Source organism: Strongyloides ratti, assembly GCF_001040885.1.
Source record: "Strongyloides ratti genome assembly S_ratti_ED321, chromosome : X".
Lineage (NCBI taxonomy): Eukaryota > Metazoa > Nematoda > Chromadorea > Rhabditida > Strongyloididae > Strongyloides > Strongyloides ratti.
In genome coordinates, this window is record NC_037309.1 from 1940207 (window position 1) to 1954591 (window position 14385).

General features: G+C 18.2%; 3 protein-coding genes across 3 annotated transcripts; all 3 read right to left on the bottom strand.

Moving 5' to 3' along the window:
* Positions 1-1154: 1154 nt before the first annotated feature.
* SRAE_X000041100 (Hypothetical protein) lies at positions 1155-2038 on the bottom strand (the record flags this gene model as incomplete). Its single annotated transcript, XM_024644753.1, has 2 exons — positions 1155-1353; positions 1404-2038. The coding sequence occupies 2 exons, from the start codon at positions 2036-2038 to the stop codon at positions 1155-1157; spliced, it is 834 nt and encodes a 277-aa protein (XP_024510280.1).
* A 5925-nt stretch (positions 2039-7963) lies between these two features.
* On the bottom strand, positions 7964-8648 carry SRAE_X000041200 (Hypothetical protein; the record flags this gene model as incomplete). Its single annotated transcript, XM_024644754.1, has 3 exons — positions 7964-8073; positions 8187-8360; positions 8441-8648. The coding sequence occupies 3 exons, from the start codon at positions 8646-8648 to the stop codon at positions 7964-7966; spliced, it is 492 nt and encodes a 163-aa protein (XP_024510281.1).
* A 4092-nt stretch (positions 8649-12740) lies between these two features.
* Positions 12741-14206, bottom strand: SRAE_X000041300 (Neurotransmitter-gated ion-channel ligand-binding domain-containing protein; the record flags this gene model as incomplete). The annotated part of the gene is made up of 4 exons (XM_024644755.1): positions 12741-13185; positions 13228-13677; positions 13720-13883; positions 13937-14206. The coding sequence occupies 4 exons, from the start codon at positions 14204-14206 to the stop codon at positions 12741-12743; spliced, it is 1329 nt and encodes a 442-aa protein (XP_024510282.1).
* Positions 14207-14385: the final 179 nt, after the last annotated feature.

Below are 14385 nucleotides of genomic sequence, written 5' to 3' on the forward strand. Positions count from 1 at the left end.
AAGAAGAACCAAGACTCTTATAGCATTTAAACTTTTTATCTTTTAAAAAAATATATCTAAGCTATTAAAAAATTTGTCGTAATTGATGTGTGCATATCGAAACATAAATATAATCATTGATGATAAAAATTAAAATTGACATATTGAGAGATTTGACAATTGTTTATAAAAATGATAAGTTAAATTAAGGAAAATTCTAAGATAGCATAAAATCTATTTTCAAAAATTATTTGTAAAAAAAAAGAAATTTTTTCTGTATAATTTTTATAAATGATAATTTAAAAAAAAGAAGTAGAAGTAAGCAATGTATCATGAATAAGAAAAAAAAATTCATTTAAAAATTCTATAGTCAATATTATTTTTAAATACCTAATATATTTTAACATTTATTTATAATTTAATATTTTTTCTCTAATAGAGAGATAAAACATGCCTGTTCTTCCATATATACATAATTTATATATATTTAGTTTGTTTTTTTTCTATATTCATTATATTATAAATAAATGATTACCTGATTTAAAATAATATTTAATTTTAAGAGAAAACAAATTATTATTTAAAAAAAAAAAATTTTTTTCAGAGAATTATAAATGAAATTTAAAAGAAAATATCAAAAAAAAGAAAGAAAAAAATTAAAAAATATATTTAATATAATAATAAATGTTAAAGATATTATATACAATTATAAATATATAATTAAATATCTGTAACAATGAAGTAAATAGCAAAAATATTTCATAATAACAATTGTTTTAATTAAGATATAAAATGCTTTGCAAAATTTAGATAAAAGTATACGAAATATTGTTGAATTTATAAAAAGTTTGATAATGTTAATATAAAATTTTATAAAGGAAAAAGAGTTTAGTATTGTTGAAAAAAAAAAAGAAAGTGAATAATAATTTCAAGTACGTCAAACTACTACTGAATAAGATGCCATTTTTATTATATAAAATAATTTTGTTATGGACATTACAATTTCGCCCATGGTTAAAAATATTGTGAAAGGAAAAAAATTTGTTTAAGTACATTTTCTAATTTATTATAAATATTTATGTGCATTTACTTATAAAGTAAGATAATATTTTTTTTTTAATTTGTTTTTATTACATTTTAAGTAACGATTACTACCAAAAAATTTAATTTTATATTTAATTTTTTTTTTTTTTAAACAAACCTGTTTGATTTTCTTCAAATTCATGGGTACTATCATCATCCATCATATAAACAGTTGACATTCGACGTTCCTCATTATTATTTATAAAACCATTATTTTGTAATTTATCAAATCCTTCCATTGAATTAAGAGTTTGAGACGTAAATGAATTGTCATAATTGTTATTTGAATTTCTGAAAATTATTAATAATATAAAATAATTTTATTGGATAAAAAAAAATACCCTATATTAGTAACACTTTTTGGACGTTTTATTTTAAATCTTAATTTTTGTTTTGATGTTTGTGTTGATGAATTATATACACCAGCACCTGATGTTACTGTTGCTTCAGATGCCAATGAACCTGACCCATCTTCTGATTCTTGATGTCGATTTCCTAATTTCCCAACAATACCACCACTAAATTTTTTTTTAGGACCACTTGGTAATGATGTAACAGGTCTTACTGTAAATATTCGATTTTTTGTTGATACTTCATGTGCTTCACCAAATTCACAATTACCTAATTTTTTATATTTTAATTTAGGATTATCATTTTCAACAACATGTACTGATTGAAGTCCATTTTTTCCTAACATAAAACTATTTTCTGATGCAAATTTTCTCAAATATTTTCCTGAAGTTGGTACATTACTTATACTCCGCCCACTAGTATTAGTTAAAAAGGTAGTTGTACCACTATCTTGAGATGTAGTTGTTGCTACATTACTTGTCTCTGATTTATTGACATCTGAAGGACTGTATGGTGTTTCATCAGGTTGATAATTTCCCTCTTCAGAGGTAACTGAATTTTTACCTTTTTGTGACACTATTGTAGATGTCGATTCTTCTGAACTATTTTGAATTATTGCTGTCATCTAATAAATTTCCTTAACAGCCCTTTTTAAATTATTTTTATATAGTCAAAAATTTTGAATAAAAGAAAATTAGTAATTTTTAATCATTAAGATGGTCTAAAATGTTTGTTTAATGCTGAATATATATTATATATATTTATATATAAATACTATTACCAAATTTTATAACATTCTATGAAAAATTAAATTATTTATATACGCAATTATTTGTTAATTAAAATTACATTAAAAATATTTGTATTTGTTAAAACATTTTCAAAATTTTTAATAAATAAAAGTTTTTAAATTAAATAATATTATTTTTTTTTTTAGAAAAAAGTTTAACTTTTATTGAAATAAATGGCCAAAAATCGTGATTTATTAAAAATAATAAAAAAATAAATATATATTCGTTAAAGAATTGTCAATCTTATAATATATAAAAGAAGTAATAAAAAAAAATAATTAAAAATGCAATCATATTAAATTATTCTTAAGGAACAGTCAACGTTAAGAATATAACTAATTTTCTATACTTTTTGAAAATAAAATTATATATTTATATGATACTTAAAAGTGCCAAATTTGTAAGTACTTTGACTTTTAATTTTAATAAGTACTTATGTGAATGACATATTTTTAAAGATAAATAAATGATAATAATATTTTATCCTATAAAATTAAAAGTTTATAATAGATAGTAATATAAAAATTTTTAAAATTCGATTAAATATTTTATTTTATAATTCAATCTAAATTTAACAATAGTATGATTGTAACCACTAATATACGATGTGTTGTTAAGAAATGTGAATGTAAATAAATTAATTTTTATATTTCTAATATATTTTTATATCTCATGTTAAACTATAAAATATAAAAGATGCAATACGGTAACATTCAATTTATATTCATCAACCTTATATTTGATGAAATATCCCAAATTATAGAATATAAGACAATTTTTACATTAACTAGATGCACGTAAAATTTAAACAAAAAGAATTTTTTTTTTTCAATTTTGCTTATAATATTATTATTCTAAACATTTTAATATATAAAAAAATTTATCTAATTTTTTGTTTTTGTTTTAGATTATTTCTTATTTTGTATTAAAAAAAAAAGAATATCAAAGGATTTTTCTTTATCTATAAATGTAGTACAAAATAATTATTTTACTTAAAATAATAGCTAAGTAAATTTTTTTTTAATTAAACAAATACAAATAAAATAAGAAGCTTTTTGAGAAAAAAAAAATATACCCAGTATTTATTGTTTTTTTTTTTATAAATATGGTAAAAAAAAATTGGTTAAGAATATAATAATTATTAAAAATAAAATTATGTTACATTGAAGATAAATTTTCTTTCAACTAGTAATAAGAAAATATGATAAAGATGTTAATTGCAAGTTTGTGGACATTATAATAATAATAATAAAGTATGTTTAATAAAATGTTTTATATTACAACCTCTGGCAATTTAACATCCTCAATTAATTAGAATAATTTGCAAGTCGTGATAAAATGTTTGGAGTGAAAAGGAAATAAGAGGCACTGTAGTTTTATTAAAATTCCAATGAAAAATAAAATTTTATGCCAAAGTCAGTCAAATAGTTATACTATATCTTTAAAAGTTTCTTTTATATTAAACATCAATACATAGTATGTTATTATAATTTTTAAACTTTGTTCTAAAGATGTTCAATGAATGAGTATATGTAATATAAAATATATAACATTTAACCGATTAAAAAATATAAATGATCCGTGTTTAAAAGATATAAGTAAAAATATATGTCAAAGGGCGAAAAGAAATGCCATTGAAAATAATGAATGATAATATGAATTAATTCTAAAAATTAGTTAGCATTACTATTAATATTTTCAAGATATTAGAAAAAAAAAAACTTATGTGTTGGGTATATTTATTAAATTATCTAATAATATAATATACCATTATCTTTGTGATATATAATGAAATTAAAAATAATATTTCTATTAAGATTAAATTTCTTTAATTTTCATTAAATATTCATATAAATATTTTTTTGTTGTAATCATTTACAGTAATGATTATAAAAATCTGATTATTTTCTATTTATTCTTTTATTTCAATAAAAAAAAAATTAAATTTCTAATGACTGTAAAGTATTTATTAAACATTACTTAAAGTTACTTAAAAGCTACTTTACACTTTTTTTATAATTTTAATTCTAATATATAGTAAAAAAACTTTCTTCATAAATTTTTCCATATGGCAAATAATGAGAATGCATATAAAAAAATATGAACATATTTAAGAATATTAAGTAATTTCAATAATTAAAAAAATCTTTCAAATAGTTTAAAAAATTTTTTAAATTCTTTAATATATATGATGATACCAAATTTAACTAAATATAATATTTTATAAAAAAAAAAAAAAATAAGTAAACTATATCATCTACTTAATATTCCAAATTTATTCACCTAATTATCTTTAGAGATATTTTTCAAAAGTTATTTTTTTCTTTTTAAAACTAGAATATAAAATATTTGAAATTTATTAATATAAATATTGAAAATTCTTTTATATTATATAAAAATTTTAAATAAAATTTAAATCAAACAAATTTTATGTCATTATGATTACTAGGAATAGATAAAAGTTTAAATATTATTAACTTTAATAAAAATTGCCTTTAAATTTTTGTTTAAAGTAAAATAATGATCTAAAATGAGAGGGAGTAATAAAAATTCATTTTATCACTAGTAACATAAGTTTGAACAAATAACTGTATAATATGATAATGTATTAATATAATTCTTTATCTAATAAAACAATTAAAAAACTAAAAAATATACTATATATTTTATTTTATTTAATGATAAAAAAAAATTATTAGATAAAAAAATATTAAATAGATTTCTATGATATATTTTTTTTATTAATAAAAAGATTTTCTATTATATTTTATAAAATAAAGCTTTATACTAAAATATTATAGTGTAAATAAATATTAAGAATAATAAAAATTACTATAATACGTGAAAATAATGATTTTAGAAGAATATGACAATTTAATTAGAAGTGGACATAGAATTTGGATTTTGTAAATAAAAAGTGTTTTAAACTAATTCCCTAGGAGTTTGACTTCCCACAAAAAGAAATTTTTTTTTTCTATTTTAAAATAGTTATTTATTAACTATACATTTTTATTTTGACTTTTTAAAGCTTTTATCATCTTAATAATGCTAATTGACATTTTTTTTTTTTTATAATTTTTTCTATTAAATAAAGTTCCAAATGTTGTTTAATAACTATTCATAAAACCAACATTGACAATTAAAGCAATTGATCAAACAATAAATACCTTTTTTTTTGATTTAGTTTTCTAATTATTTTATTGTTATTTTTTTAACTATTGGTTTAACAATTTATTGAAATATTTACTATTGCTTAATTATCTTTTGTAAATTTAAAAAAAATAAAATAATATAAAAAGTGAAAAGGACATTAGTAAAATTTTTACTACTTTTAAAGACTATAGAAATAAGAAAATGAAAAATAAAAAGACGGCACCCCCGCACAACATGTCATTCTTTAATAGGAAAAGATAAACTAAAGTAAGTAGAAAAGTCAAGTTTGATTTTGAATAAAATAGACGTATAACTCCTCTAAAAGTTACCAATGATGACAAATAGTAGGAAATATATATATTTTGATAAATGAATAAAATATTTACAGCTTGTAGTTCTATCAGTTTTAAGAAGATATTATATAAGATAAATTTTTCTTTTCCTTATTTTGTATAATATAGATATATGGTTGAACATGTATCAAATAAAAATACAGTAAAATAAAAGATAATCATTAATTCAAAAAAATTTCATTTGTTTTCAAGTAATAAAAAGTGGTAAAAAAAAGATAAAAGTTTATTATATACTAAGCCATTTTAAAAGTGCCAATATGTTTTATGTGAAAATATTTGTTAAATTTTTTTCAATAACAATTACACTTTACCAAATAAGTATTTATTTATTATAATTGCTAATTTTGTATTAAATAATATTTTCTTATTTTATTTAAAAAAAAAATTAATTAATACGATAATAATTAATATGTTATTTAAATTTGTCATTTTCATGCAATAAATTGTTTTCTTTTTTTTTTTAAATAAAAATATATACTTACAAAATAAATTTGTTTGTATATTTTAATTATAAATTTAAAGAAAAATATGTTCATAATATTGTTGTAAAATTTGTTATGATGTGTTACATCAAAAATCATATTAATATTAATAAAATTAAAAAAAAAAACTTTTTTTAAATTATTATACTGATTAAACAAATTTTTAACTAATGTTTTATTTTTTTATGACAAAATTTAAATTATTTTAAAATATAATTAAGTAATAAAATTAAATTATACTTAAAGTTTTTGGTGAAATAAAACGTATTTCGGTTTTATCAAATTTTAAAATCCAAGCACTCTTTTATGTTTGGATAATAGTTATCCCATAAAACATACCGAAAATGTGATTTGTGATAAAAGGCAAAAAAGAATATAATTAAAGTAAAAGGAAGATAAATTTTCTCTTAAACACACTATTTTTACTTATTTATAAAATTTTAAAAATCCGTTTTTATCAAATATCTAATAATATCAAAAATATAATTATATAACGGAAACCTAATTATTACAAGCTACTGATAAAAATTATATAAAAATGAAGGAGAAAAATATTAATATTATAGAAATAATGTTCCAAACATTTTGATTTACATATCAAAATACCAAGTTAAAAATAAAAAGTATATAACTTTAACATACTAAAGTTTTTTTTTTTTTTATATTATGTTATGAATGTACTGTTTTTAAAGTTTCAATAACTACATTTTCTATTATATAAAAGAATAATATATTTGGAAAAAAAATTTTTAAGAAAACTTGGTGATATATGGTATTATGTTTAAAACAAATATTGTTATATATTTTAAAATATAAAAATATAACTTTGAAAAATAAGATTACCAAACATCATTTGGAAAAAGAAATATTAAAGCTAGTATTAAATGATAAAACTAAAGAAGTTACTATGTTAAATATATAAAAAATAAAAAATTAACTGATAGGACATTGTTTCGTTTAAAATAACAAAATATTATAAATAATAAAATGCTTTATGAATTAGTAATATATTAAAAATATCATTTTAAAAAAAAGATCATATTTAGTGTATGAAATTCTAAAGATAAACACAACTCTTTTTTTAAAAAGGATTGATGCTATAAAACATTAACTTTTATTATTTTATAAAATTTAAAACATCAATTAATCTAGATAAAATATTTTCCTTTATAAAATATAAAAATAAATAGTAATATAATAAATAAAAAATCTCAATTGTTATTAAAAAATATTCCCTCTATAAACTTTTCTTTATAAAGTCGGTTATATAGATGTTTTAAGGAAAATAAAAATGATAATATCATTGACAACTACATGTACTCAATTATTCATCATTATTATACAACATCATATTATATCATATCACAACTATTTCTAGTAGTTTTTTTTTTCATTTAATCTTTGTTTTTACCAAAATATTTAAGATAAAAAAAAATTTCTTTAATTTAAAAAAAATTTCCACGCCTTGTTAATATTTTATGATATATGAACATAATTAACTTTATATTTAAAGATTTAAGTATTTGCCTAGAAAAGATATCAAATTTCTAAAAAAAAATGCATTAGAAAGTTGTCTTTACAAAGATTTTAAATTACAAATTATGTTTAACAATGAATTTTTTTTTCAACATGTTATATATAAGTAAAAGTTATAAAACTTTTCTTTCTTTGAATTATTCTTGTAGCAATTATATATAAAATAGACATATTCAGCATTAAATAGTATTTTAGAACCTAATTATTATGGTAATAATCGTTAATTTAATGTCAATTAACACATGTCTTCAAGAAAGAAATAACCAATAAATATAGCATTTGAAGATACTGCTGGAGGTAAAATGTTATTAACATTTTTTAATAATTTGACTATTTCTAGTGTTTCTTAAGAGTTTTAGTAGTATTTTTTTTTTATTTTAAAAAGATATTTAAGAGGTACTTTAATGTAATGATATTTAAAGTAAAACATATTTTTCTGATTTTTAAGCAAAACTTACTTATTATATCTTCATCATCACCAACATTATCAAAGATACCATCAAGACATGATTCAGGATCAGAATTCATACTAATAACAGATGGTGATGTTCTACCAGATAAATTTGGAACTTTGAGATAATTATGATTAAATGACTGCGAAGATCGTTTTCGGGGAAAAGTATTGCGATTTTCTATAATAAAAATAAATTATAATAACTTAATATTTATAAAAAAAAAAATAATAATAATAAAAATAAAAAATTTATCATACCTGATGCAGCTTGCCTTTCTAAAAATAATGAATTTTTACTTATTGAACAATGTTTTAATGAAGGTGGATTTGATTCTGATCGAACTAATTCAATTTTATCTTTCCATCGTTTAGTAGAACGACTATCATGTTGATCAGGTATTGTTATAGTAAAACCCAACATAGATTCAGAATCATCATCATTACTTTGTCCTAAAGAAAAATCCATCCTGCATTTCTATTATATTTTTTTTTTTTACAAATTTTTTAAATAATGTAAATATGAAAAACTGTAAGAAAAGTAAATTATTAGAAGAAATTTAATAAGAAAAAATAAAAATGATTTTAATATTGCAAATAAAGACGATATCAACTTATCTCATAAACTACTTTTTCTTTTAATAAAAGTAAAGAATATTTCAAAAGGTTAAATTACAAAGACTATATATGGTGAGAACAAATTTTGAGCATAATGATACTTATTATTTATGTAGAAACAATTGTTTAGTTATAGAATTTACTATCATAAAATGTATATATCTAAGCTAAGAATAAAAATTTGTACTATATATGTATTAATACAAATAGTCACCACAATTAAAAAAAAATTAATTGATATAAATAAATGAATAAAAAAAATCTTTTTTTTTTTAAAAAAAAAAAACAGTGATAAAAATAAGATATAATTGTAAGGATATAATATATCTAAATTAATTACTTTAAAAATGATTTCTTTATTATACTTTAAAAAATAAAATACTATTTTATATAATTAAATTTGTAATTTTTTTTAATAATCATAAAAAAAAAATCACACATAATTATTTTTTTTTTAATAAATAACATGTTTTTTGATTTTTGCTATTTACAATTGTTTATTTTTATATGGAAAAAAAAAGTATCATATCACAATCAATGAATCTTTAGGGAAAAAACATAAATTATATATTTATGTGACAATATTGTAACTTTAATACATACATTTATCACAATCAAATCAAAATAAATAGAAATAAAAAAAGAAATTGAATAATATAATAAATTTACAATTAAATGAATAATTATGATACTATTATTTTTAAAGCAATCATGTTCTTATAATTATACAAAGCACAGTCAATTGATTGAAAATATTTAAAAACAATATTATTTAAAGAATGTTATTAAAAATGTATTTTTCTCTCCTTAGTGCCAATTTATTAACATGTCACTAATAAATATATTTATCTGATTGATCGATATTATTATAATAAATAATATGATTTCCCATCAAATATATATCTAGTTAAACATATAGTTATATCATGTAATAGCAATCTTAAATTTTACTTATAAATGATAAGTAAATATTATAAAGGTATAAGAAATAAAAAATATTAAAAAAAATTTTTTTATATAAAATAAGTATTATTTTTTAAGAATTAAAAATATATGTATATATATATATATATATATATATATATATATTTGAGAAAAAAAAAAGACAGAAAATTCGGTTTTTCTTACTTCTAATTTACTAACCAATAAATCTTAAATAATTTAATGTACATCTTTTATACTTTATTTAAAAGAGTGCAATTATTTTTAAAAGAGTATGTGTAAAAAGTTTCTTCTTAACAACCTATTTATTTATTAACATATTTTTGACAAAAGCCAATTAAATTTAATGTATAATCATTTAAAAACTTTCTACATTGTTACTTCTGGTGCTTAAATGAATAGTAATAGGAAAAAAGTTTATATATTAATCATTGTTTTCTTGAAATCAACTAAGATCACAAAATACTAAAATATTTTACTTTAATATAGTAGCTTAATAATATTTTTAAAAAAAGTATATATTTTTTTTCTAAATATAAAAATAAAATGGTCAATCAAAGTAAATGGAAATTTTTGTCTATTTTAAGCTGAATTTTACAATGGCACCATTTTAGAAAAAATATTTTAATACTTATTTTGATAGATTAAACTAATATTACATATCTACTTTCTTATAAATACCTTGTCATAATTATTCTATAAAACATTTATAAAATACATAATACTTTTACTTGATATATATTATAATAAGTGACGTTTATATCGTGACAATATACATTCTAAAACATCAGCTTTTAAATATTTTTATATACTTTTTTTTTTCTTAAAATTGTTTGAATTTAAACAAGGAATTAAAATTTTTCATATTACAAAGTAGTATTTATAATGAATATTTGTCAAGTTATTTTTTTTTTTTTTTTGTTAAAAGATAAATGTAATTATTAAGATAACAGACAGAAAGGCAATTTTTATCTAATAAAAAATAAAACTTGGTATTTTTAAAAAACTAGTAAAAATCTATAAAGCTGAAATCCCATTGAACAGATTTTTTTTATTATCTTATAACTATATTTTTTTTTTAATTTGTCGTTACAATTTGGTAAAAACATTTTTTACTATTATAACAAAAAAAAAGTAATAATATTATAAAAATTGTGAAGTGTCAAAAATTTGACATATACCATGATTAATATTTTAACCATGATATTTAATATCTTCATTTGCTGAAAATAAATACATTTTTAAACAAAACCTTTTTATTGAAAAATAAACAAAAGCGCTTATTTTAACGTATCTGCCAAATTAATAGTAGATACTTGTAAAAATACATTTAAATAAATAAACTTTTCTAACATACAAAAGTATGATTAAAGTTATCTTATACAAGATAACTTCATTTGCTCTGTTTGTCAGTATTTCTACTTTTCAAATATAGTTTGGTGCCAGTTCAGTTGTTATAGTTAGTCTCAAGATGTTTTGAAGCGCGAACTTATTCCCTAATGAAAATTGAGAAAATAAAGAAAGAAACTTCAAAGAAAAAAAATTTTGTCAATAAGGGGTTGATTGGTGATTACAAGCTATAAAAGATAATACAACTACTATTTAAAATATAAATATTTAAAATATAAAATGTTTTAATAAATAATATATTTATATATAAAATTTTGTAAACAAGATTATACTATAAAAAAAGTTTAATATTTTGTGTTAACAAACAATAAATAGTATAAAATATACTAAAAAAGATATGGAAGAGACATATGTTTATAAAATAAAAAAAAGACATATAGATATCTATTAAGGTAATGTTTTGTTAAAAAAAATTTATTTCAATGAATTTTTAATTATTAATAATTTATAAAAAAAAAAAATAAAATATATATAATTTAAAAAAAGTATACATATGTTTAGGATTAAATATATCTTGATTTAAAATAATAATTTAAAATATCATTTATAATATTTATTTTTGCTTCACCTGATACTTTCTATCAAGATGAAGTAGCCCATGAAAATAACTTGCATATGGTTTATTTAATAACGAATTGGTTGTAGACATATCATTTGAGTACAAACTAAATCATAATATTCTATGCTTTTAAAGAACTACTTTTATTATAAAATATTCCTATCTTTTGATAGTTTTAAAAATAAAAATAAAATAAACTTAAGAATTTTTAGAAAATAAATTATAAACAAAAAATTTAATTGTTAATAAATAATTTTAAATTAAAAATTTTTATAATAAAAAAAAATAGTTATTTAACAATATATTATAATTTTAATTAACAAAAAAATTTTATCGTTATTATAAAAAATAAAATAAAAAAAATTCTCTTTTTTTCTACTGTTAAATAAAATTTTATTTTTTACAAATATAAATAAGTAAAACATATAATTATAATAGTAAAGAATAGTTTTAAAAAAAAATAAAAAATTTTTTTAAATATTGACTTAACGAGATATATAAAAATATATATAGATTTATTTAACATAATTTTTTATATATAATTATATATTTCATTATCAGTTGTAAATTGTCTTAAAAGTAAATTAAAAATACTTTAAGTTTATTTTGATAACTTTTATTTAGTGTTAGATAAGTGAAAACAATGTTTAATTTTCATTTAATTGTCATAGTCAACCAAATAAAGGTGCCTATCCATCTAGAAATGTTAACATATTTTTCATTTTAATTCTTCTTACTTTAACATATTTAAACGAAAATAAAAAGAGTAGAATAATGATTTTAAAATTATTTAATCTCCAAAACATAAAATTTTTCTTTTTTTTTTTATTTTTTAAATCATTCATAATGTCATGAAAATAAAAGATAAATATTGACAACTTTCTTAAAGTAAAGCTTATTTTAATTATTAAATTTGTAATTAGATTTAAATTTTTATCATTTAAAAAATAAGATTATTTTATTCACTATAAAATTAAGAAGTTATTTTATTTAACAGACAAAATAAAATTAAAAGTTACTACTATATAATAGTTATCTATTATTTTTGGTATGGATGTAATATAAAATGATAATAGTATATAGTACTAAAAATATTTGAAAACATCTTTTTGGTAAATGATAATTATTTTGTAGATAATCTACAACTTCAATTGTTTTTTCTTTAACTATACCACCTTCTTCTAAATTATGTTGTATTTCTATACTCATTAATTCTTTTTTTGGTTTTGTTTTCATTATCCTTTTATTAATTTTACTTTTAATTTCAAAAATATTTAGTAAAATTCTACAAAAAAATAATACTATTGTTTCAATCATCATAAAATGTGCAAATGTTAAACAAAATGGCATTCCATCATGTTGTGGAGGTATTAAATTTAATAATCTTGATGAGTTAAGATATTGAAAGCATAAACTTGCCATTAACCAAATCATTGAATGTAGTGTACTATTGAAACTTCCTGCAACATGTGTAAATCTTTAAAAAAAATTGAAATATTTTTTATATAATATTACTTACATTATAGTACATGTCATTGGCCATAAAAATATTAAACCATAAATATTAAAATTACGTTCAAATTTGAAACTATAGTCAATAAAACTTTGAGTCATTTTAGGATCGGTTGTTTCAGAAAGTGGATGTGCTGATCTAAAAATACTAACAATTTTCTTTGTACAATTAGCTGATGTTAAAGCATATCCAGTTGTTTCTAAGCGTGTAATTCTACCAGGTTTACCGTTATATTGTCCCCATATTAATGGATTTTCTTCAAAGTCAATTTGATAGGTAAAACGTTTTGGTGAATATAATCTCATTGAACACATTTGAAAATCATGTGGAAAATCTATAAAATAAGAACTACAATAAGCTTTTACAGCAATTTTTGTTACTCCAAAAACTCTTCCATCTTTTCTAACAGTAAATGATGTTGAATATGGTGTTATAATATCTTGATAAAAATTCTTACTAAAAAAAAACATATAAATTATTTTATAATTATATTCTTACACATTAGCTAATCTTAATTGTGGCATCCATATACGTCCTCCATCAGCATGATATATATCAACAGCTTCTACACCACCATAATCATTTGGTTTCCATCTTAATCTTCTATCATTCCATGAAAATAAATAACTTCCATGAAGATTGACAGATTGTTCAGATTCATTCTTAAATTTTTTTAAAATATACATTTTTTTTTATAAAAATAAAATTAACATACCAAAGTTGTAATTTTATCAATATTAAGTATACTACTAATTTTTATTCCATTATCAGGTGGATCAAATTCTGAATAAATATTATAATCTAAAATTGTTGATATAATTTTTTGCCTATTCCATGAATAATTTGCAACTGCTTTCTCTTGTTCTGCTGCAGTTGGTAATGATAGAATATTAATGATGCTTGTTAATGTTATATCAGAAAACCGGCATATATAAAATATTTGCGATAAAAGAAGTAACTTGAAAAAAAATATTACAGAGCGCATATTTTATTTTAGATTTACATAAAGAACAATTTTAAAACATTTTAATTATTTTAATATTAATTTAGATACGCCTTTAACTATTAAATTATTGATAGAGATCAATTTCAAAACAATGCTATAAACAATATTCAATTTCAATTCTTCTCATTTTTCAAAAAATTGTAAACATTATATTATCA